Source organism: Oncorhynchus clarkii, chromosome 4, assembly GCF_045791955.1.
Source record: "Oncorhynchus clarkii lewisi isolate Uvic-CL-2024 chromosome 4, UVic_Ocla_1.0, whole genome shotgun sequence".
NCBI lineage: Eukaryota > Metazoa > Chordata > Actinopteri > Salmoniformes > Salmonidae > Oncorhynchus > Oncorhynchus clarkii.
Genome location: NC_092150.1, coordinates 76,319,963 through 76,341,367, shown reverse-complemented (window position 1 = coordinate 76,341,367; position 21,405 = coordinate 76,319,963). Strand labels below are relative to the sequence as shown.

General features: G+C 43.6%; 1 protein-coding gene across 1 annotated transcript; it reads right to left on the bottom strand.

The window, feature by feature from the left end:
* Positions 1–2,356: 2,356 nt before the first annotated feature.
* LOC139407840 (bone morphogenetic protein 2b) lies at positions 2,357–9,322 on the bottom strand. Its single transcript, XM_071151710.1, has 3 exons — positions 8,916–9,322; positions 7,608–7,975; positions 2,357–3,636 (listed from the first exon to the last, which is right to left on the bottom strand). The coding sequence occupies exons 2-3, from the start codon at positions 7,960–7,962 to the stop codon at positions 2,723–2,725; spliced, it is 1,269 nt and encodes a 422-aa protein (XP_071007811.1). The 5' UTR covers positions 7,963–7,975; positions 8,916–9,322; the 3' UTR covers positions 2,357–2,722.
* Between the last annotated feature and the right edge of the window lie 12,083 nt (positions 9,323–21,405).

Below are 21,405 nucleotides of genomic sequence, written 5' to 3'. Positions count from 1 at the left end.
AACAAATGGACCGGAACTGCTCTAGCACAAAATGGCTGCTTGTTGCATCACCCAGGTGGGTGCTGGGTAAGATTAGGTATTAGGTCATCTTTTTACTGAGGAATGTAATAGTTTTTCTTAAATATTTGTGTTTTGCTGTATTTTACTTGTTTTATATTGTATTAGATTTTTGTTTTTGTCTCATGAAATTGTATATGCAGGACTCCCTTGTGAAAAAGAGACCGGTCTCAATGGTGACTCCCTGCTTAAATCAAGGTTAAAAAAATAAAAAGAACATCTGTCTGTTGCACAATGACTTCTCAATATACACAATGGCAAAACATCAGAGACTGAGTGAAAGTTGTTATCTTAGGACTTAGGGGCTTAAGGATAAGACATTTCACCATTATACAGCCGTTTGGAAATGGAACTCCGGAACTATTAAACGATAGATGAACTTGAGTTGAAAGCATATATTTGTTAAAATGGATTGTTTCCCCACAAGAAAAAGCCTACCAGAAAAGTCTTTGCTGATTGAAAAAACAACCATGTTGGGTTGCTCTCTGCAAGTGAGTGCATGCATGTGTCTGAGTTTAAAACCAACATTCCATGGTTCCAATGCGCGCTCGTATAAAAAACATTATATTTAGAGCTTCTTGAGCTGCCTTGTGTTCCGTTCCAAACTCTGTCTAATGCAAACACAGCAGAAAACAGTCTGTCAAACTCCACAACCTTGCCTCTCTCGTTCTCTCTCGCTCTCTCGTTTTCTCACTCTCTCATTATCTCCCCCGCCAGTGTGGCTCCGGTATGTATTTCATCTGTCTCTTTTAGGACAATTCCGAGTCACTCCATGTAGGCTAGTGATTGCATTACTTCTCTGAGAACAATACAAGTATTAAGATATTAATTCTAACCTTTATGTCTGTGCTCTGTCTTGGACATGTGATATGTTTTGTTTTTGCCATCCCATCCTGCCATTATCTGTCCATATGAATAAAATATGAGCATTAATCCCCTGTTGTTTGTCACTTGGAGTGTTGTTCGTTAGTGTTCATTCATTCTAAAGCCCCGTTTATACCTGGTGCTAACATGGGTCCTTTGTCCTGATCTTGTCTATATTCTTATTGTGCCAACCTTTACAGAAATATGTCTACATATAGTATTAAAATGTGTCTGTTATCCGTCCATTGTATCTGCATTGTGGCCATACTTCCTGGTCCCTTCCTTTATGGAAATTATTTCACAGCTTTTCTTTCAAAATCATATTTATCTATCTATTGTTAGACACATATTGATGTAATCAGTCAATGGTGCCACCTGTCAATGAATTTAGAGGGTGGAATAATGATAATTTAAATAGTTTCACTGTCCAGATTGATTTACACTTGTAAGATATCTAGACGTGTCTGACTACCTCTGATCACAATCAGATCCGTTTTTTTATTGTCAAAAAATGTGGGCACAATCAGAATGTGGACAAGATCAGGACAAAGGACACAAGTTAGAACCAGGTATAACGGAGCTTAACAGAACTATTCCCACTGTTGCCAAAACCACAACAGAAGAAGGCAGCCAAAAGTGGGACAATGTGCCTGAGCATGTGCATATGGAGCAGGGACACCTGTGTCTGTGTGTTTGTTTGTTTGTCTTTATTAATTAAAGCAGCTGTAGTCCTTGTGTCTTGCTGAGGGCTCATTGTGTCTGTCTGATAGCTTGCAGCCTGTCATGTCGCAAATCGCACAGTCAACAAACTCACAGCACAGCCCAGCGTAGCACAGCACAGCAAAGCCCAACACAGACACAATACAAATCCCTCACACACTGACACACAACTCAGCTTGTTGGTTTTCTTTCTCTCTCTCCCTACTTCCCCCCTCTCTCTCTTTCTCTCTTTCTCTCTCTCAAGTTAAGAAAATGAACTATTCCCAGGTGTTCATTTTTACCTCTGGTTTCCTTCCCAGGGATCTGTGCAATGCCATGTAAACCTACTGGAGGAAAACATCTCGCTGTGTTTTCCCAGTCCTCCCCAGAGACCTTATAACATCTGTATAGATGTAGCAGCCTTGGACCCTTCTGTGATTCTGTACCCCACTGCAGACCATTACATCACTTACACTGACCCTTTCAAAACACACCGCCAGGCTCCAGTTACTGTACGTTTATCATAAGAGGTGTAAATGCTTCATCTTGGCATCCACTGTTAGAGAGTTAGCTTTTAACATTGTCTTCTCTGTTATTTTGCGGCTAATTTATGTGGGAGAGGTTCTGCTACTTTTGACCCCGTGACATCCTTAGTTTGATTTGAATGCTTTTAAACACGAATTGGGAAGTCAGCTGGACAAGTGTGGACAATTGGAGCAACCAAAGTGTTTTCTCATGATAAATACACATTATTTATTTACAAATAAAGTGGTTATAATAGAAATAAATACAAATAAAAATTTGAGCATTGTACTTCATGTGGTATTGCACCCATTTCGAAAAGTGTACATCAGAAATACATTTTGAAAACCAGTAAAGGATTATTCCTCTGAGTAAAATATTTATTTTTTTCCCAACTTTAAGTAGACATAAATATATTCATATATATTTGTTTTTTAATCTTCTTCCAAAATAGCTATGTTTGTGTCTTTTCTGTCATATAAATAAAACGTCTTCATTGGGAATCCGGGTGTCCATATAACCTCCCTCTCTCTCTCTTTCTGAGTCTCTGCATCGCTCCATCCTTCTGTCTCGGTGTGTCTCACCGGCAGCCACACCCCTCCACCACCATATCCTGGTAGTTTTTGAGGATGACCTTCTCATACTCGTCCAGATAGAGCAGTGATATGGGGCTGAGCTCTGTGGGCACGCAGCACGCCCGGGGGATGTTGGAGTTCACAGAGTTGACCAGCGTCTGAACGATGGCGTGGTTGGTGGAGTTGAGGTGGTCGGCCAATGGGAAGGGGCACTCCCCGTGGCAGTAGAAGGCATGGTAGCCAGGGGGTGCAACTATCCACTCATTCCAGCCCACGTCGCTGAAGTCCACGTAGAGGGCATGTCTGCGGCAGTTGGCCTTGTGTTGGTGCTTCTTCCTCTGTTTCCTGTGGCCTGCTGCCTGTCTCTTGTCCCTGTGTAGCACCGCATTCCCCTGCCTGTCATGACCATAGGTCACCAGCAGGGGGCGAGCCTGGGGCCATGAGTCCTGGTCCCCGTGGAGGGAGCGGCTTACCCTGACGTGTCGTCTCTGTCTTTGGCCCTCTTCGCCCTCCAGGGTGTCTGGGTGGAGCATCTCAACCAGGAAGCCGTGGTTGTGGCGCCCCCCGGAGGTCCACTGTGACACGGCGGGGCTGACGTCAAAGCTCTCCCAGCGGCTCAGAGAGTCCTGCACCAGCCGCGTGTCCAAGAGGCGTGTCAGGGGTTCCCCACGGGGAGACGCAGGGCCTCCAAACACCTCGTACACGTTGATACGATGGAAGCCACCAGCACTGGTCCTGGAGCTGTTACTGCTGTTGTGACTGGTGTTAATGGTGGGAGCTGCTGTGGCCCCCAGGACCTGGTCCCTGTATACCCGGAGTTCTGCAGAGGTGATAAGCTCTTCTCCAGGGATGGAGGTGAGGTTGAAGAAGAACTGCTGGGTTGTCCTGCCCTTCAGACTGGCCAGAGCCTCCATGGACTCTACAAGAGAGGATAAAGAGAGAGCTAGGGTCAGTGGATGATGTTGACATAGACATTTATGTCTAAGATCAGGACATGTTTTTTTTTTACTGCAAAGGTTGTGTTGATAAAGGTGGTAGAGTAACTCCGTGGAGAAAGTTACTGGGAATGGAGGACAGCCACTAATGGTAGATACAGTGCTCACACGGAGAGCATGCTGCAATGTAAAAAAAATGTAGAGGCAAACATGCATGTCTTTATAGATTATACAGGAACAGGGAAGAAGATTGACAAAGGTTTACTGTCCTGACAAACTGGTATTCTTTCCACAGAGACATTGTTGTCATTCATGTCATCATACACACACTCACTAAATCCAGTGGAGGCAAAAGCTAACAGTTACAACCATCCAGCTGCAATATGGTCAGATTCATAGATTTCATCAAAGTAAATGTCATGACATCAAAGCAGTGGTGTTCCAATGTTGATAAGATCTAGCAAAGACCAGTGATAGCATCTAACCATTATGCATGCGAGGCCACTAAATGCCATGGAGAATGTGCTGCCCTTTAGGATGTGGCTGCTACAAGATGGAGTGCTGTTATTATTGAATGTGTGGTAAAAGGAATTGTCGTCCATCATGGAATCATCAAAGCTAGATTATTATGACATAATTACGGGCCATAGGGAAGTATGGCTCATTTATCTGTATGGCTCATTTATCTTTATGTTTTTTACACCTTTTTGTTGCAGTCTATAGATACACATTTTATTCCTATGTGCATATTTGGCCTGATTGAGAAGAATGACTAACATTAGTGTGTAAAACAAATTTCGGATACATATGTCAATGTCAGCACTTATATTTTCTCGATTGTAGTCAAACTTTTTACATTTACCTTTAAGTGTTTTACAGATGGCACAAAGACATGCTTGTTATCTGTTTGGAGTGGTAAAATAAACACTAACTTTGAACTCAGGGCGTTTTCAAAGGAGGCATTTAGGAAATTCCACCCCCTCATCCTAAATCTCTCTCCAGAAGCACAAAGACCTCAATTAGACCCATCAATCCTTATTGATGTGGGAAAACCCCTTCTCTCTATTTCTCTCCTTCAAACCCCTTCTCTCCTTCTCTCTTTCGCCCACTCACTCCAAAATCCCTCTCTCCCCTTCGCTCTCTCTCTATCTCTCTCCGCACCCCAAATCCCCCTCTCTCTCTCTTTAGCTCCAAGTCTTTCTCTCTTTTCTCTCCCCCCTCCCCTGTCTCCCTCTCTCTCGCTCTATCCAGAACCCTGCTGTGTGAGTGAAGGAGGTACTGCATGCACTGTGTGAACAACATGTTGGGGCTTGTCTAAGAGTTGTGAAGCAAGAGTGAGTGTATCAACATTCCTAATTTCTTGGCTCTCTGTGGGCCAAAACAAAAGATAACGGCTAATATCAGGTCCTTCATCTCTGCTGTCTTTGGCAGCCGGTTACTGAGTTAGGTCTGGAAATGTTCTGTTTGGCAAAAATAACTAAATACAATTGAAAACCGATATTACAGAAATGAATTGCCTCTCTGAAATGAATATCACGGAACAGATGTGAAGAATGGATAAGGCTTCAGGCTTTGACATTATGGTTTACATGTGTAGCTACACGGATATTAAACATATAGGACCCCCCACTCTTCCTACCTCTACCATAGGAACAATCAAAATACCCCAAACCGTGCTGCGCTGGAGCATTGGATGAAAAGACAGGAGGATGCAACGGTAAAGAACTGAACATGGCTGAAATGTATCCCAAATGGCTACAATTAAGGTCAAGCGGAGGTTTACACTAGTGGAGTAGTGGTCTCAGTCCCCGTCACCATGCCTCCTACCTGTGTGGTTTTGTAGTGTGTCAGTGGTGTTTGTAGTGTCAGTGGTGTTTGTAGTGTGTCAGTGGTGTTTGTAGTGTCAGTGGTGTTTCTAGTGTCAGTGGTGTTTGTAGTGGGTCAGTGGTGTTTGTAGTGTCAGTGGTGTTTGTAGTGTCAGTGGTGTTTGTAGTGTGTCAGTGGTGTTTGTAGTGTGTCAGTGGTGTTTGTAGTGTGTCAGTGGTGTTTGTAGTGTTTCAGTGGTGTTTGTAGTGTCAGTGGTGTTTGTAGTATTTATGTGGTGTTTGTAGTGTGTCAGTGGTGTTTGTAGTGTTTCAGTGGTGTTTGTAGTGTTTCAGTGGTGTTTTTAGTGTCAGTGGTGTTTGTAGTGTCAGTGGTGTTTGTAGTGTTTCAGTGGTGTTTTTAGTGTCAGTGGTGTTTGTAGTGTCAGTGGTGTTTGTAGTGTTTCAGTGGTGTTTTTAGTGTTTCAGTGGTGTTTGTAGTGTGTCAGTGGTGTGTTTATAGTGTTTCAGTGGTGTTTGTAGTGTTTCAGTGGTGTTTTTAGTGTCAGTGGTGTTTGTAGTGTTTCAGTGGTGTTTGTAGTGTTTCAGTGGTGTTTTTAGTGTCAGTGGTGTTTGTAGTGTCAGTGGTGTTTGTAGTGTTTCAGTGGTGTTTTTAGTGTTTCAGTGGTGTTTGTAGTGTCAGTGGTGTTTGTAGTGTGTCAGTTAGTCCACTGGGTGTCATCCCTACCAGGCCTCAGGAGAGGAGAACTACCAACCAGCCACCCATCCTGACCCAACCACTCCAATGAGTCATTCACTGGGTGGAAACTTCCTTGTGCAGTGCAACACTCAGGAGTCTGTGTAGAAGGCCATCCCATGGACACATTGGGCATGTACCGTACACTACTGGAGCTAGAGCCAAAGACAGGTACTATCAGATAGACTGTACACAAAGCATGAGGGAAAACGTTTTTTTTTTAAGTTTCAATATTTGGTTTTCATGTTTCATTATTAACTGTTCTGGTGTGTTATGTTGCAGCATTGTAGATGTAGTGCCCAAATGAACTATTTGCCTTGTAACACTAGACTAGAGGGTTAGACATCCTCTGAGCACATGCCTACCTCTCTACCCACTGCTATTATACAACATAGTACAGATACAATACCAAATAAAAAAACACCACCAGAGTTCACATCACCCAAAGAAAATGTCAATATGTGCCTCCAGTTCAACTCTTGGATCAAATACCTCATATTTATTTGAGCATTTAGACCAATTGGCCCAAACTGAAACAATAATCTGGTCTGCATGTGTTTCTGAGGTATATAAATGTGTAGCTTTAATGTAAAATCACGCAGTCCGCGACGCACATGTAGCTACATAATAAGTATGTACGCCTAATTACGTGGTTCTATTATTTGAACGTGCGTAATTGCGCATAAAGAGTGCGCATTGTGAAAGCGATTGGAAAAGGATTACGCGCACCCCCAAAACCAGAATGAGTAATGAACTGACTAGTCCTGTCTAAAAATGAGACGGAGCTATGTCTGCCACAGTGGCCTCTGTCATAATGCGTGTGTAGACAGTGTAGTGTAATGTCATGTCGTGTGTTATTGAAGTAGCAGCAGGGCGATGACTATCACTTGCGTACGCACACCGCCCTTTCTTTATCCCTCTCCTGTGGTGCGTGTCTGGAAAAACTGTTTTCAGGGCCCACGCAAACACCATCAATTATTAAGAAACAAATGACCCTTGTGATACCACCCACCACCCTTGATGTTTTGATGCCTGTTATAGCACAGTCAATGGAATGTTCCGGGTAACGGGTTGCATCACTGAATATTTCAGGGATTAGGCTACTTTACACTTCAAAGTTACACATCAAGTACTTCTCTGTCGAACCCTGATAATGAGTTTTACTCGTTACATTGTTAAATTACCCTTTGTTATTTTATGATCTACTTATGAAGGGTGTGTGTGTGTCCCTGACGCGTGTCACTCTGTTAGGATATGAGTGGGCCTGTCATAAAAAAAGTGTAATTGCTTTGAAAATCCTCTTCACACTCTGAGTCATGTTTAAATACAGGGTTGACATGTCTGAGGGAGCAGAGGTGCTCTACATTGCCAGGTGAAATATGCCACTAATACGCACCTTCGTGGTGAAAGCTTCTAATCGTGTTGGCCTTGCTGGCGGCTCTCTCTGCGTGCCTCCCCATGCTCCGGGGCCGTTTAATGCTGTGGTCTCCGTTCAACGAATGCATACGGTACAGGTCCACCATGTACTGAGGCACCACAGCCTGTCTGCTCGGGTTTGGCCTCCGCTTAAGTCCGAACATATTGAGGAGCCGCAGCTCGAACTCGTTGAGAAAGTTCTCCGACTGCTCCGGGCTCTGTTTCTCCGACTCACTGTACTTCCTCCGGCCAACCTCGGGGATTAGTCCCGCAGCGCCTCCCAGCAACACCTGAGCCAGCAGCAGTACCATGAGAGAACGAAACACGGCGACCATGGTCAGTTAGTCCCTGCGAGGAGAGGAGAGCAGTTTATGTTAATACACATGCGCCGCCGACACAGCACACAGACAGCTATCGACAGGAGAGACATTGGAGGTTCACTGTAAAATTCCTCCCAGCCCAGCTGCGATAAATTGTTTCTTCTTCCATATAATAGCAATGTGTAAAAGAAAAGACATGTCACTTTGAAGTAAAGAACATAGAGGTTGGCAATAACATCCCCGCGGGCTATGCTTAGTGAAATAGGGGATTGATCTTTTAACATTATAGCGGCAAAACTAAAACACCAGAATATCAAGGTGAGAAAGTTATGAAAGAGAATTGTCAAACAAAAAGGGGGTGGTAGCCTACAGGAAAGGAGAAATCAAAGAAACTGGAAGAAGGCAGAGAGAAGACGGCAGACAAAAAGTCTGCAATTACAGAAGAGATAGCGTTTGGTGGGGGTGTATAAAGGAAATACCACGTAGACCATAGAACACACAAAGCATGACAGAATGTAGGCATCAAAAAGGTTCCAGTCGATACAGTCGTGGCAGCAGTCAGATAGCGCTACAAGCGTCTATTTGGTGAGGCTTTGACGGCAATGTATGACTATAATCATGCGGGATAGAGTTACTTCAAGGGGCTCGCAGGTGTGAGATCTGACGTTCGTATCCTGGCCATATGTACCCCATTGCGCAGACAAGACATCAAAACACATCTAGGTCTACATCAAAAGTACATATCCTTAAGATACTACCAGTATTAATTTTTGTATGTACAGTATGATTCGGAATTTATGTACCCCCTCCCGCAATTTTTTTTTATAAATACAAAATGGAAAAAAAGAAACGTGGTTATTAGATCCAGAATACTCAGCGGATGGACAGTTTATGAGAGTTTCTCAACTTTTCCCTAAATATAAAAGTTGTCATTGACTTCAATAATGAATACCTCTAACTTGTTTTACCTGATAAGGAAGCGCTGTGTCCAGTCGTCCTTCCAGCTTTGGGCTCCAATAAATTCCACATTAATTCGTGTTTATTCCACGCTTTTCCTCTGCGGGCGAAAGACAGTCCGTGCACTGCTCCGACCCCGTTCTCTCGCACATATCTCCGCAGCTGGGAATCTGGAGACGTCTTGGTCAATAGAATACAAAAATCGCCTAAAGTTATATCTATGAGGAGGAAGCAGACTGGTGTAGGCAGGACGGATCTAAGTATAAAGCAGTGTCGTTGAACATCTTCAAATGCGAACTTTTAGATAAAGTTTAGCAGAGACCGGGTGTAGAAGATCAGACTGTATAGTGAGTGTGTGGCTGTGGTAGCTTAACCTCTCTCTCCTGAGTGCAGCACACTAGCAGTCCAATTGATTGGTGCCTTCTCTTCCCCAACGAGGCTTTTTGTCGTGCAGTGATGTCACCAACGCAGAGCTGTCAATCATGTCGATTCCAAAGCACCTCCTGTGCATTTTCAACCAGTCCTGCACCTACAGTAGCCTGCCCAAACTCGCGGTGCAACACAGACAAAATTCTCCTTTAAACCTTTAAATGTGTTTTGACTCTTACAAAATAACTCAAATATGACATTTTCTTTGATTATAGCCCTAGACTTTTATTCGTTCGTGTGATATAACATTGTTAATTTTGACAGCTTCAAAATATCTAACTTTAGGTTTTCTTTTCCTTTCAGAAAATAGGCTACTCATCGTGATGCATTCTTCTAATGTTGGTTCTCATTTCATGCAGAACTAGGCCTATATTTTTTCATTGTTAATCATAGAGAACAGTAACTTGAATCCCATTTTTAGAATTTTAATAAACTGCAACAGTTCAAAAACGAACCAGAGCAAGTGCGCCAACGTGTGGATGGACTATATTAATCTATATTACCCCCCCCCCCCCCCCCCCCCCCCCAACCACACACACACACACACACACACACACACACACACACACACACACACACACACACACACACACACACACATATGCAGGCAGGATAGGCAATGCTCACCCTGTGATAATTTAATAGAAAAATAATATAAACAATTGCCATTCTTTTTTTAATGTAATGTTTTTTCTCAATGATTCTGATGGTTTTTATGCTCAAAATCTAAAAATTTGCTAAAACTGCATCAATCTCTCAGGAAAGGAGCCAGGGTATTCATGCCTTCCTTTCCACCGATTCAAATCGGTGACACGTGCGGACGTTCCTGACTCCAGTCACTGTTAATGGACAGGGTCAGCATAAGTCGCCTTTCTTTGCCTAGCTTGAAGTAGCTTCATTTGTTGCATTGCTGCACATGCATATTGCCTAAACACGATGTGTGGGTATTGCCTGGGGTAAACTCTGCGCATTTGGACGTGTCTACATAATTTGGCGCTGTCATCCCTTGAACTCACACATGGACTATACCGCACTTTAAAAAATGTCTAAATTGGAATAATGTAACTCCTCTTTTTGTGTCAGAGTGAAAATGGAAGGAGGCCCTGGGGATGCTTCTCCCACAACACTGTGGGCCTGCTGTGTGCATACAGAATAAAATAATGGACATGGGGTTCTTCTGTGACTCCTACATTGCTGTCACTGGAGGATCACTCTGAATGACAGACCAATGTACTTCATTTTCAAGTAAAGGTAGGCTTAAATGCATTTTCTTTTGAAATTTGTACTGCATTTTTCAGTCCTTTCAATTGTTGATATGGACATTTCATAATAACCTTATTTATTATATACACTACCAGTCAAACGTTTTAGAACACATACTTATTCAAGGGTTTTTCTTTCTTTTTTACTATTTATAGGGAAAACATCAATAGGGAAAACATCAAAAGTAAGAAATAACAGATATGGAATCAGGTAGTAACAAAAAAAGTGTTATTAAAAATAAAATAAAAACATTTATATCTGAGATTCTTCAAAGTAGCCACCCTTTCTTAAATGGGTAACAGGTAGCCTAGTGGTTAGAGCGTTGGATTTGTAACCGAAAGGTTGCAAGATCAAACCCCTGAGCTGACAAGGTAAAAATCTGTCGTCCTGCCCCTGAACAAGGCAGTTATGCACTGTTCCTAGGCCATCATTGAAAATAAGAATTTGTTCTTAACTGACTTGCCTAGTAAAATAAAATACAATTACAGCTTTGCACACATGCATTCTCTCAACCAGCTTAATCTGGAAGGCTTTTCCAACAGTCTTGAAGGAGTTCCCACATCTGCTGAGCACTTGTTGGCTGATTTTCCTTCACTCTGCAGTCGGAATCTTCCCAATCCATCTCAATTGGGTTGAGGTCGGGGGATTGTGGAGGCCAGGTCATCTGATGCAGAATTCCATCACTCTCCTTCTTGGTCAAATAGCCCATCACAGCCTGGAGGTGTGTTTTGGGTCATTGTCCTGTTGAAAAACAAATGATAGTCCCACTAAGACCAAACCAGATGGGATGGCGTATTCCTGCTGAACTCTATGGTAGCCATGCTGGTTAAGTGTGCCTTGAAGTCTAAATAAATCACAAACATTTAGTGTTTTTTTTTCACTTTCAGTTTCACTTACTTAGCTAGCAAATGCAATAGCCTACTGAAACACCCTGCTCAAAACAGATGGATGCTATGCTAGCTAGTTACTTTAGCTAATATGGTGACAACATTGTAGGTTGTTTGTAGAGGTTTGGCTTGGAAAATATTTTTCGCTTGGTCACATACAGCTGTTTTGTTGTGCATTGAAGTCCACAAGCGAAGGGAAGAGAAGGAATACAACATGGTTGTTATGAGAATGAGATCTGTTTACGCATGATCAGGGGTGTATTCATTCCGCCGTTTTGTTGAAAAACTTTCTTAAACGGAATCAAACAGAACAAAACGGGGATAAACAGACAAATGATTAAACCCTATATCAGCTAGATGGCAAGAGTGCGCAAGGCGTTATTGAATGTCACATCAAATTTGTTTCTTGACCTATGTGCACCTACATTGTCAACTTTTATTCATAGGCTAGGTTGTAGCAACCTCATGATGCGTATAGGGCAAATTTGAGTATCATGTCGTAGCCTAAACCTATTGATGTTACAATGAACTGGGTGAATGGAATATAAATAATGAATAAGGCCATGCTCATGAAAAAAAGTTCAACAGCACTGACCGCCACTGCTGTGGATGCTACATTGATCTGTCTGAGCTGAGTTAAGTAGTCTGTCATTTTGTTGGATGATATGAAATATACCGCCATCGGAGGCTATCGCTTGTATATCTTGACCACATTGGTATTTTAATTTGACATTTTTTAATTTATCCTTTATTGAACTAGGGTAGTCAGTTAAGAAAAAAATCCTATTTACAATGACGGCCTCTTCCGGCCAAACCCTAACCCGGACGACGCTGAGCCAATTGTGCACTGCCCTATGGGACTCCCAATCACGGCCGGTTATGATACAGCCTGGAATCGAACCAGGATCTGTAGTGACGCCTCTAGCACTGAGATGCAGTGCCTTAGACCGCTGCGCCATTTGGTGAAAATTGTTAGTACATTTAGCTTTGTAGCCTATGTGTAACGTATACACTAGGAGTCAGGAGGCAGGTGCAGAAGGTGAGTTTAATATGAGAAAAAGCAGATAAACAAAACAGGAGAAGCGTACTGAACGTGAACAAAACCCATACTGCCTTAAGACTGAGGCTACTGAGAGATAAATAAAGAGGAAGTAATCAAGGTAATGATGAAGTCCAGGTGTGCATAACGATGGGGAGCAGGTGTGCATAACGATGGTTGCCATGACCGTTGGTTAGTAGACCGGCGACGTCGAGCGCCGGAGAGAGGGAACGAGAGTAGGCGTGACACTATGTCACTCCGGTTGTTGAAGCTATCTGTTGTATGGTGAACTTGGGCTTCATCAAGGTTTATTTGTGAGTAAATCGGGCTTTGATAATAGCCAGTGCCTACCCAGCCACCGATCTCACCGCACGTCACTGACACACACATGCACAAACACAGCAAACATTTACAGCCTTGCACAGTAGCATATGGAAAAGCATTTAATTGTTTTACTTTTACCCCCAAAGTCATGGTATCCTTGGTAGTTACAGTCTTGTCTCATCGCTGCAACTCCCATACGGACACGGGAGAGGCGAAGGTCGAGAGCTGTGCGACAGAGCCTAACCCAGAACCTCTAGTGACACTCGGGTGGCCAGCATAAGGAAAAATACAATACAATTGTATGTGACAAAATTGGCAGAGTACTACCCAATATTGTAGAACCTGCCTGTAGTCATACTGTTCTCAATTGTAAATACAGTGGTGATACTTCCTGCGACTCAGATCCCTATGGATGATTGATTAACATGTGTTCATTCCTGGATTAAGCATGTTTGACTATTGGATTAAAACTAATTGACAATGAGCTGGGAAATTTGTTGTTTTGGGTAGATTTTTGGGATTAGGATCTGTAGCGACTGCCTGTCCTGTCCTGATCCCTCAGCGCTGACCTCTGAACTTTACTCTTAGCTGGAACTGGTATCCCTCCTCTCCTGTCCTTTGTCCTGAGAAAAGGGACAAGACAAAGACGCACCAAGTCCATAGTCTTCTCCAGGCTGAACCCATTCAGTTTGAAAAGATGAATTGATTGCCTGAGAAAATGAACTGTAGCAGTGTTTCAGTCTAGTCAGGTCAAGGTCAACCCTGAAACACTGTGTTTATTGATGGTTTGCACGAGTTTTCACTACTTCATTTCGGAGAAGTTGTTTCTCTCGTCACGTGGGTTCCAACAAGCTCATCCATTTCTCATAGAGTAGACATTGTCAGTTACCAGCCCCCAGCAGCATAGTGCAGTTAGGGGGAAGAGAAACTGGGGTCCATCATTGATGTGTGGTGTTAGCTGTATACAAGCCTGTAGCCTTTACTCAACAGCCCTGATGTTAGCGACATCTCCATATGAAGACCCCTCATTGATTACAGCTAGTTATTTCCCTTAAGTGATGAGGGTAGGGCGGATGGTTGTGTTGTGACCAAAGCAATGGGCCTGTTTTGTTTGCTGAGATGTCACTAGATTAAACCCCATTGAGATCAGAAGATATCTTTGTCTGCTTCCAGGACAATAACATTTTATGAAGGATAAGCCCCTGGATCATCTATTTAAAAATTAAAATACAGTAGGAGCTGATGGAGCATACATACCTTCTCCTGACTGACTGGCTGGCTGACTGACTGGCTGGCTGACAGGCTTACTGACTGACTGGTTTACTGGCTGTCTGTCTTACTGGCTTACTGACTGACTGGCCGACTGACTGACTCACTGACTGACTGGCTGGCTGGCCGACAGACTGGTTGACTCGCTAACTGACTGGCTGACTGACAGGCTGACTGACTGGCTGGCTGGCTGACTGGCTGATGCTTTAAGCTCTGAATGTCTTGGAACTCTTCCTCTCTGGCCTTCTTTACTTCTGTCTCTCATTCTGTTATCTTCCTCTTTCTCTTGGTTAACAATGGCAATTACATCTGATACTGATGGCAAAGCTGACGACAAAGCTCATTTATTCATCTGGGGACCCATTCGTTCATTTATTTATTTTATTAATTCATTCATTTACAGAAACACACAACCTGGATGTGTCATAACACACGTAATGATATAATTGAAGCAAAATAAACTACATTTTCTACATTGTTCTCTGTCCCTGATTGCCACATTTGGGTCCATACTGTTGCCAAAACAGCCCTCTGTGGTGCTCTAAACTGCCAGCTAAAAGCTGTTAGTATTTAGATGCCTTAGATAGAAGGATAAGGTGGTCTCTCACACAGTGACCTGTGACTATCTTTATTTACCCAAGGAGAGGATTAGAAGGGGAGAAAGAGAGGGTTTATCTGATCCCTGCTTTCTGTGTGTGTGCATCCATGCGTGCGTGCGTGTTTGCGTGTATGTGCGTGTGTGTTTGTGTTGGCACAGCTTGTGACAGGTAGAGAGTAATGTGTCCAGCACCCTAGCAGCCTCCCTAGGGAAGTAATCCCCTCATCTCAGTCCAATCCAGCAGACCACACAGCTCTCTGGGTTCTGGAGTCACTCTGAGCTTCATTCACTAGTTGGTATCATTGTCTGCAGAGAAAGTAGTTATCTATTGAGGTTATCTAGAAATAGATCATTCTTTTGTTGGTTGAAAAGAACAGTAAACTGCAAACCCACCAGCCCTTGGTAATGAAACAAGACGGGAGGGGAGATAACATATCAAGCTTACATGAACGACCCACTGGTGATCAGATCCAGAGGTTAACCAGTTACAGACCCTGGTTATGAAATTGCACAAGCTTTTAGAATTCCATTTGCCTCTATAAAGTTATCAGTTAGCTCTGTAACCTTTACAATATACATATCATTTAACTTTGAATACATGGTGCTAAACTCTGACAGAATTCACAAATAGGGGTTTTGAAGTAATATATTTACATTAGGACCCCCCCCCCCCCCCCAGCTCTTGGCATGAGTGTTGTAAGAGTTGGGGTTTATCTCTCACGTGTCTCTGTTTTGATTCTGGACCTAGAGGGCCACAGCTACAGGTCCTGTCTGTCAGACAGGACTAGAGAAGGCACAAATCTCTCAGCCCATTGGTCCTGTCCTGTATTTCACGTGACTGACCTGTCTGTCTGTCTGTCTGTCTCTATGATGAACTGACCCATGCCATTGGAAATCATTCTGCCTGTGTGAGCATAGTGAGCATGAAGCAAGGACACACGCAGGGGGCTAAAGTTCAGCTCTGTTGCAGACCAGAACTCCAGGCTCGGGGCTGTTGTCGTCACACCAAACTCACACTGACCTGAGTTCACGTCAGCCGTGACATTTGGTGATGCTTGATGTGAACTTAGGTCAACTGTCAACCTTTACGACCTGAGTTGGACGTCATGTTTGTTTATAGTTTGGTGCTCAATCTTTCACAAAGGGACAAATATGCCAGACAAAATGTATGTTCTTCAGTAGCTTTTGATGAAGTTTGAAAAAAATAATTAACTCTAGCCTTGTATTGTGCTGTACACAGGAGGCTGCTAAGGGGAGGATGGCTCATAATAATGTCTGGAATGGAGTACATGGAGGGGTATCAAACACAAGAAAACCATTGATGTGTTCGATACCATTCCATTCATTCCGTTTCAGACATTATTATTAGCCCGTCCTCCCCAAATAAGGTGCCACCGACCATCGCTGCTGTACACATAGCATTATTATAATGCCATTATCTTCTCCTCCGTTCTCCCCTCCTCTCCTCTATTCTCCTCTCCTCTATTCTCCTCTCCAGTATTCTCCTCTCCTCTATTCTCCTCTCATCTATTCTCCCCTATTCTCCTCTATTCTCCTCTCCTCTATTCTCCTCTCCTCTATTCTCCTCTATTCTCCTCTCCTCTATTCTCCTCTCCTCTCTTCTATTCTCCTCTCATCTATTCTCCCCTATTCTCCTCTATTCTCCTCTCCTCTATTCTCCTCTCCTCCCTTCTCCTCTCCTCTATTCTCCTCTCCTCTATTCTCCTATATTCTCCTCTACTCTATTCTCCACTATTCTCCTCTCCACCTTTCTCCTCTATTCTCCTCTCCTCTAATCTCCATTATTCTATTCTCCTCTCCACGAGTCTCCTCTCCTCTATTCTCCTCTCCATTATTCTCCTCTATTCTCCTCAAATCTACTCCATTCTCCTCTCCTCTACTCTCCTCTCCTCTATTCTCCTCTCCTCTATTCTCCACTATTCTCCTCTCCTCTATTCTCCTCTATTCTCCTCTCCTCTATTCTCCTCTATTCTCGTCTCCTCTATTCTACTCTATTCTCCTCTCCACTATTCTCCCCTCTTCTATTCTCCTCTCCTCTATTCTCCTCTATTCTCCTCTCCTCTATTCTCCTCTCCTCTATTCCCCTCTCCTCTATTCCCCTCTCCTCTATTCTCCTCTATTCTCCTCTATTCTCCTCTATTCTCATCTCCTCTATTCTCCTCTATTCTCTCGTCTGTTCTCCTATCCACTATTCTCCTCTCCTCTATTCTCCACTATTCTCCTCTCCTCTATTCTCCTATATTCTCCTCTCCTCTATTCTCCTCTATTCTCCTCTCCTCTATTCTCCTCTCCACTATTCTCCCCTCTTCTATTCTCCTCTCCTCTATTCTCCTCCGTTCTCCCCTCCTCTCCTTTATTCTCCTCTCCTCTATTCTCCTCTCCAGTATTCTCCTCTCCTCTATTCTCCTCTCATCTATTCTCCCCTCTTCTCCTCTATTCTCCTCTCCTCTATTCTCCTCTCCTCCATTCTCCTCTCCTCTATTCTCCTCTATTCTCCTCTCCTCTATTCTCCTCTCCTCTATTCTCCTCTCATCTATTCTCCCCTATTCTCCTCTATTCTCTTCTCCTCTATTCTCCTCTCCTCCATTCTCCTCTCCTCTATTATCCTCTCCTCTATTCTCCTATATTCTCCTCTACTCTATTCTCCACTATTCTCCTCTCCACCTTTCTCCTCTATTCTCCTCTCCTCTAATCTCCATTATTCTATTCTCCTCTCCACGAGTCTCCTCTCCTCTATTCTCCTCTCCATTATTCTCCTCTATTCTCCTCAAATCTACTCCATTCTCCTCTCCTCTACTCTCCTCTCCTCTATTCTCCTCTCCTCTATTCTCCACTATTCTCCTCTCCTCTATTCTCCTATATTCTCCTCTCATCTATTCTCCTCTATTCTCCTCTCCTCTATTCTCCTCTATTCTCCTCTCCACTATTCTCCCCTCTTCTATTCTCCTCTCCTCTATTCTCCTCTCCTCTATTCTCCTCTTCTCTATTCCCCTCTCCTCTATTCCCCTCTCCTCTATTCTCCTCTATTCTCCTCTATTCTCCTCTATTCTCATCTCCTCTATTCTCCTCTATTCTCTCGTCTGTTCTCCTATCCACTATTCTCCTCTATTATCCTCTCCTCTATTCTCCACTATTCTCCTCTATTCTCCTCAATTCTACTCCATTCTCATCTATTCTCTTCTCCTCTCTTCTCCTCTATTCTCCTCTTCTCTATTATCCACTATTCTCCTCTATTCTCCTCTCCTCAATTCTCCTCAATTCTCCTCAATTCTACTACATTCTCCTGTCCTCTGTTCCCCTCTATTCTCCTCTATTAATCTCTCCTCTATTCTCCTCTATTCTCCTCTCCTCTATTCTCCTCTCCTCTATTATCCTCTCATCTATTCTCCCCTATTCTCCTCTATTCTCCTCTACTCTATTCTCCTCTCCTCCATTCTCATCTCCTCTATTCTCCTATATTCTCCTCTACTCTATTCTCCACTTTTCTCCTCTATTCTCCTCTCCACCTTTCTCCTCTATTCTCCTCTCCTCTAATCTCCATTATTCTATTCTCCTCTCCACGAGTCTCCTCTCCTCTATTCTCCTCTCCATTATTCTCCTCTATTCTCCTCAAATCTAATCCATTCTCCTCTCCTCTACTCTCCTCTCCTCTATTCTCCTCTCCTCTATTCTCCTCTCCTCTATTCTCCACTATTCTCCTCTCCTCTATTCTCCTATATTCTCCTCTCCTCTATTCTCCTCTATTCTCCTCTCCTCTATTCTCCTCTATTCTCCTCTCCACTATTCTCCCCTCTTCTATTCTCCTCTCCTCTATTCTCCTCTATTCTCCTCTCCTCTATTCTCCTCTCTTCGATTCTCCTCTCCTCTATTCTCCTCTATTCTCCTCTCCTATATTCTCCACTATTCTCCTCTATTCTCCTCTATTCTCCTCTCCTCTATTATCCTCTATTATCCTCTCCACTATTCTCCTCTCCACTATTCTCCTCTATTCTCCTCTCCTCTATTCTCCTCTCCACTATTCTCCTCTATTATCCTCTTCACTATTCTCCTCTATTATTCTCTCCTCTATTCTCCTCTCCTCTATTCTCCTCTCCTCTATTCTCCTCTCCTCTATTCTCCTCTCCTCTCCTCAAATTCTCCTCTCCACTATTCTCCACTATTCTTCTCCATTCTCCACTATTCTCCTCTATTCTCCTCTCCTCTATTCTCCTCAATTCTATTCCATTCTCCTCAATTCTCCTCAATTCTACTCCATTCTCCCCAATTCTACTTCACTTCTATTCCCCTCTCCTCTATTCTCCTCTTTTATCCTCTTCTCTATTCTCCTCTCCTCTATTCTCCTCTCCTCTATTCTCCTCTATTATCCTCTCCTCTATTCTCATCTCCTCTATTCTCCTCTATTCTCTCCTCTGTTCTCCTATCCACTATTCTCCTCTATTATCCTCTCCTCTATTATTCTCTCTATTATCCTCTCCAGTATTATCCTCTCCAGTATTATCCTCTCCGCTATTCTCCTCTCCAGTATTATCCTCTCCTCTATTCTCCTCTATTCTCCTCTCCAGTAGTATCCTCTCCTCTATTCTCCTCTCCTCTATTCTCCTCTCCTCTATTTTCCTCTCATCTATTCTCCTCTATTCTCCGCTCCAGTATTCTCCTCTCCTCTATTCTCCTCTACTCTTTTCTCCTCTCCTCTCATCTATTCTCCTCTATTCTCCTCTCATCTATTCTCCTCTATTCTCCTCTCTCTTGTCATCAGTGCATTCCAGTGGTCAGGGGGAACTAAAGCCCTGAGACTACATGGCAGATCCATTAACCCTTCACCTGCTGTTAACAGCTACTTGGCTGGATGCAGGGCCCACATTCCACTGCGTGGACAGAGATGAAACCTTAACACACGCTAACATAGATACCAGGAGATAACACAATTTGGGGCTTGTTGTACAGAGTAAGGATTATGTGTGTATCTGTGAACAATTATTTGTATTGAGTGTAAGGGACACATTACATGCAGTAGAATATAATGGTATTAGTGGCATTTATTTGGTTCAAGGTTGAGCGATGTGATGTGCTTTGCTGCTTTGCCTTAAGTTTTAATAGAGTAAAACTTTATCGATGGACATGTGCTTGACAGGGACAAGACTGCTTGCCTGCACATGGTGAATAAGTGCACATGGTGCATGAAAGGGCTTGTGGGGGGAAATGGGACCCATTTCCTATAGGTTGGTCCCAGAAAGGAAAGCCACCAAGGTCAGAGCCAGCCAGCCTGAAAGCCAGAGTCAATATTTATGGATAGTGAACATGTGGCACGCTCCTCTACCCACTAATTAAGGCAACAAGTCCACCTCCAGATTATACGGCCACTCAGAGATCACAGGAGGGGATGAAGAGATGCTAACAGCACTTCCAAGTAACTGTAATTCATATGCACACTCATTGGAGAAGCTGAGGATAAAACGCTTTGAATAGTCCATTAAACCCTCGTTGCCATCGATAGGACCCGGAATTCTATAACATTTAAGATGAAAGTACACAATAAACTGTTTATCTATAGTGCTCATCTCAAACTTTAACAACAATAATGGTAGATAGTGTAAACACATGCTCAATTTAGTCCAGGGGTTGCGATGAGAGACAGACAACCACTTCCATTTTCGAGAGAGAGAGAGAGAGAGAGAGATGGAGATGGAGAGACATAGGGAGAGAGAGACGGAGATGGAGAGACATAGAGAGAGAGAGAGAGAGAGAGAGAGAGATGGAGAGACATAGAGAGAGAGAGACAGAGATGGAGAGACATAGAGAGAGAGAGAGAGAGAGAGAGAGAGAGAGAGAGAGAGAGAGAGAGAGAGATGGAGACGGAGATGGAGATGGAGAGACATCGAGAGAGAGAGAGAGAGAGAGAGAGAGAGATGGAGACGGAGAGACATAGGGAGAGAGAGACGGAGATGGAGAGACATAGAGAGAGAGAGAGAGAGAGAGAGAGAGAGAGAGAGAGAGAGAGATGGAGACGGAGATGGAGATGGAGAGACATCGAGAGAGAGAGAGAGAGAGATGGAGACGGAGATGGAGATGGAGAGACATAGAGAGAGAAAGAGAGAGAGAGAGAGAGATGGAGACGGAGATGGAGATGGAGAGACATAGAGAGAGAGAGAGAGAGAGAGAGAGAGAGAGAGAGATGGAGACGGAGATGGAGAGACATAGAGAGAGAGAGAGAGAGAGAGAGAGAGAGAGAGAGAGAGAGAGAGATGGAGACGGAGATGGAGAGACATAGAGAGAGAGAGAGAGAGAGAGAGATGGAGATGGAGAGACATAGGGAGAGAGAGACGGAGATGGAGAGAGAGAGAGAGAGATGGAGACGGAGATGGAGATGGAGATGGAGAGACATAGGGAGAGAGAGACGGAGATGGAGAGACATAGAGAGAGAGAGACAGAGATGGAGAGACATAGAGAGAGAGAGACAGAGATGGAGATGGAGATGGAGAGACATGGAGAGAGAGACGGAGATGGAGAGACATAGAGAGAGAGAGACGGAGATGGAGATGGAGATGGAGAGACATAGAGAGAGAGAGACGGAGATGGAGAGACATAGAGAGAGAGACGGAGATGGAGAGACATAGAGAGAGAGACCGAGATGGAGAGACATAGAGAGAGAGACGGAGATGGAGAGACAGAGA

Bases quoted from the DNA above. Each gene is read 5' to 3' on its own strand.
- LOC139407840 (XM_071151710.1), bottom strand. From the start codon at position 7,962: ATGGTCGCCGTGTTTCGTTCTCTCATGGTACTGCTGCTGGCTCAGGTG. The intron at 3,637-7,607 runs GTGCGTATTAGT...CCTCTCTTGTAG, and splicing joins TAGAAGCTTTCACCACGAAG to AGTCCATGGAGGCTCTGGCC.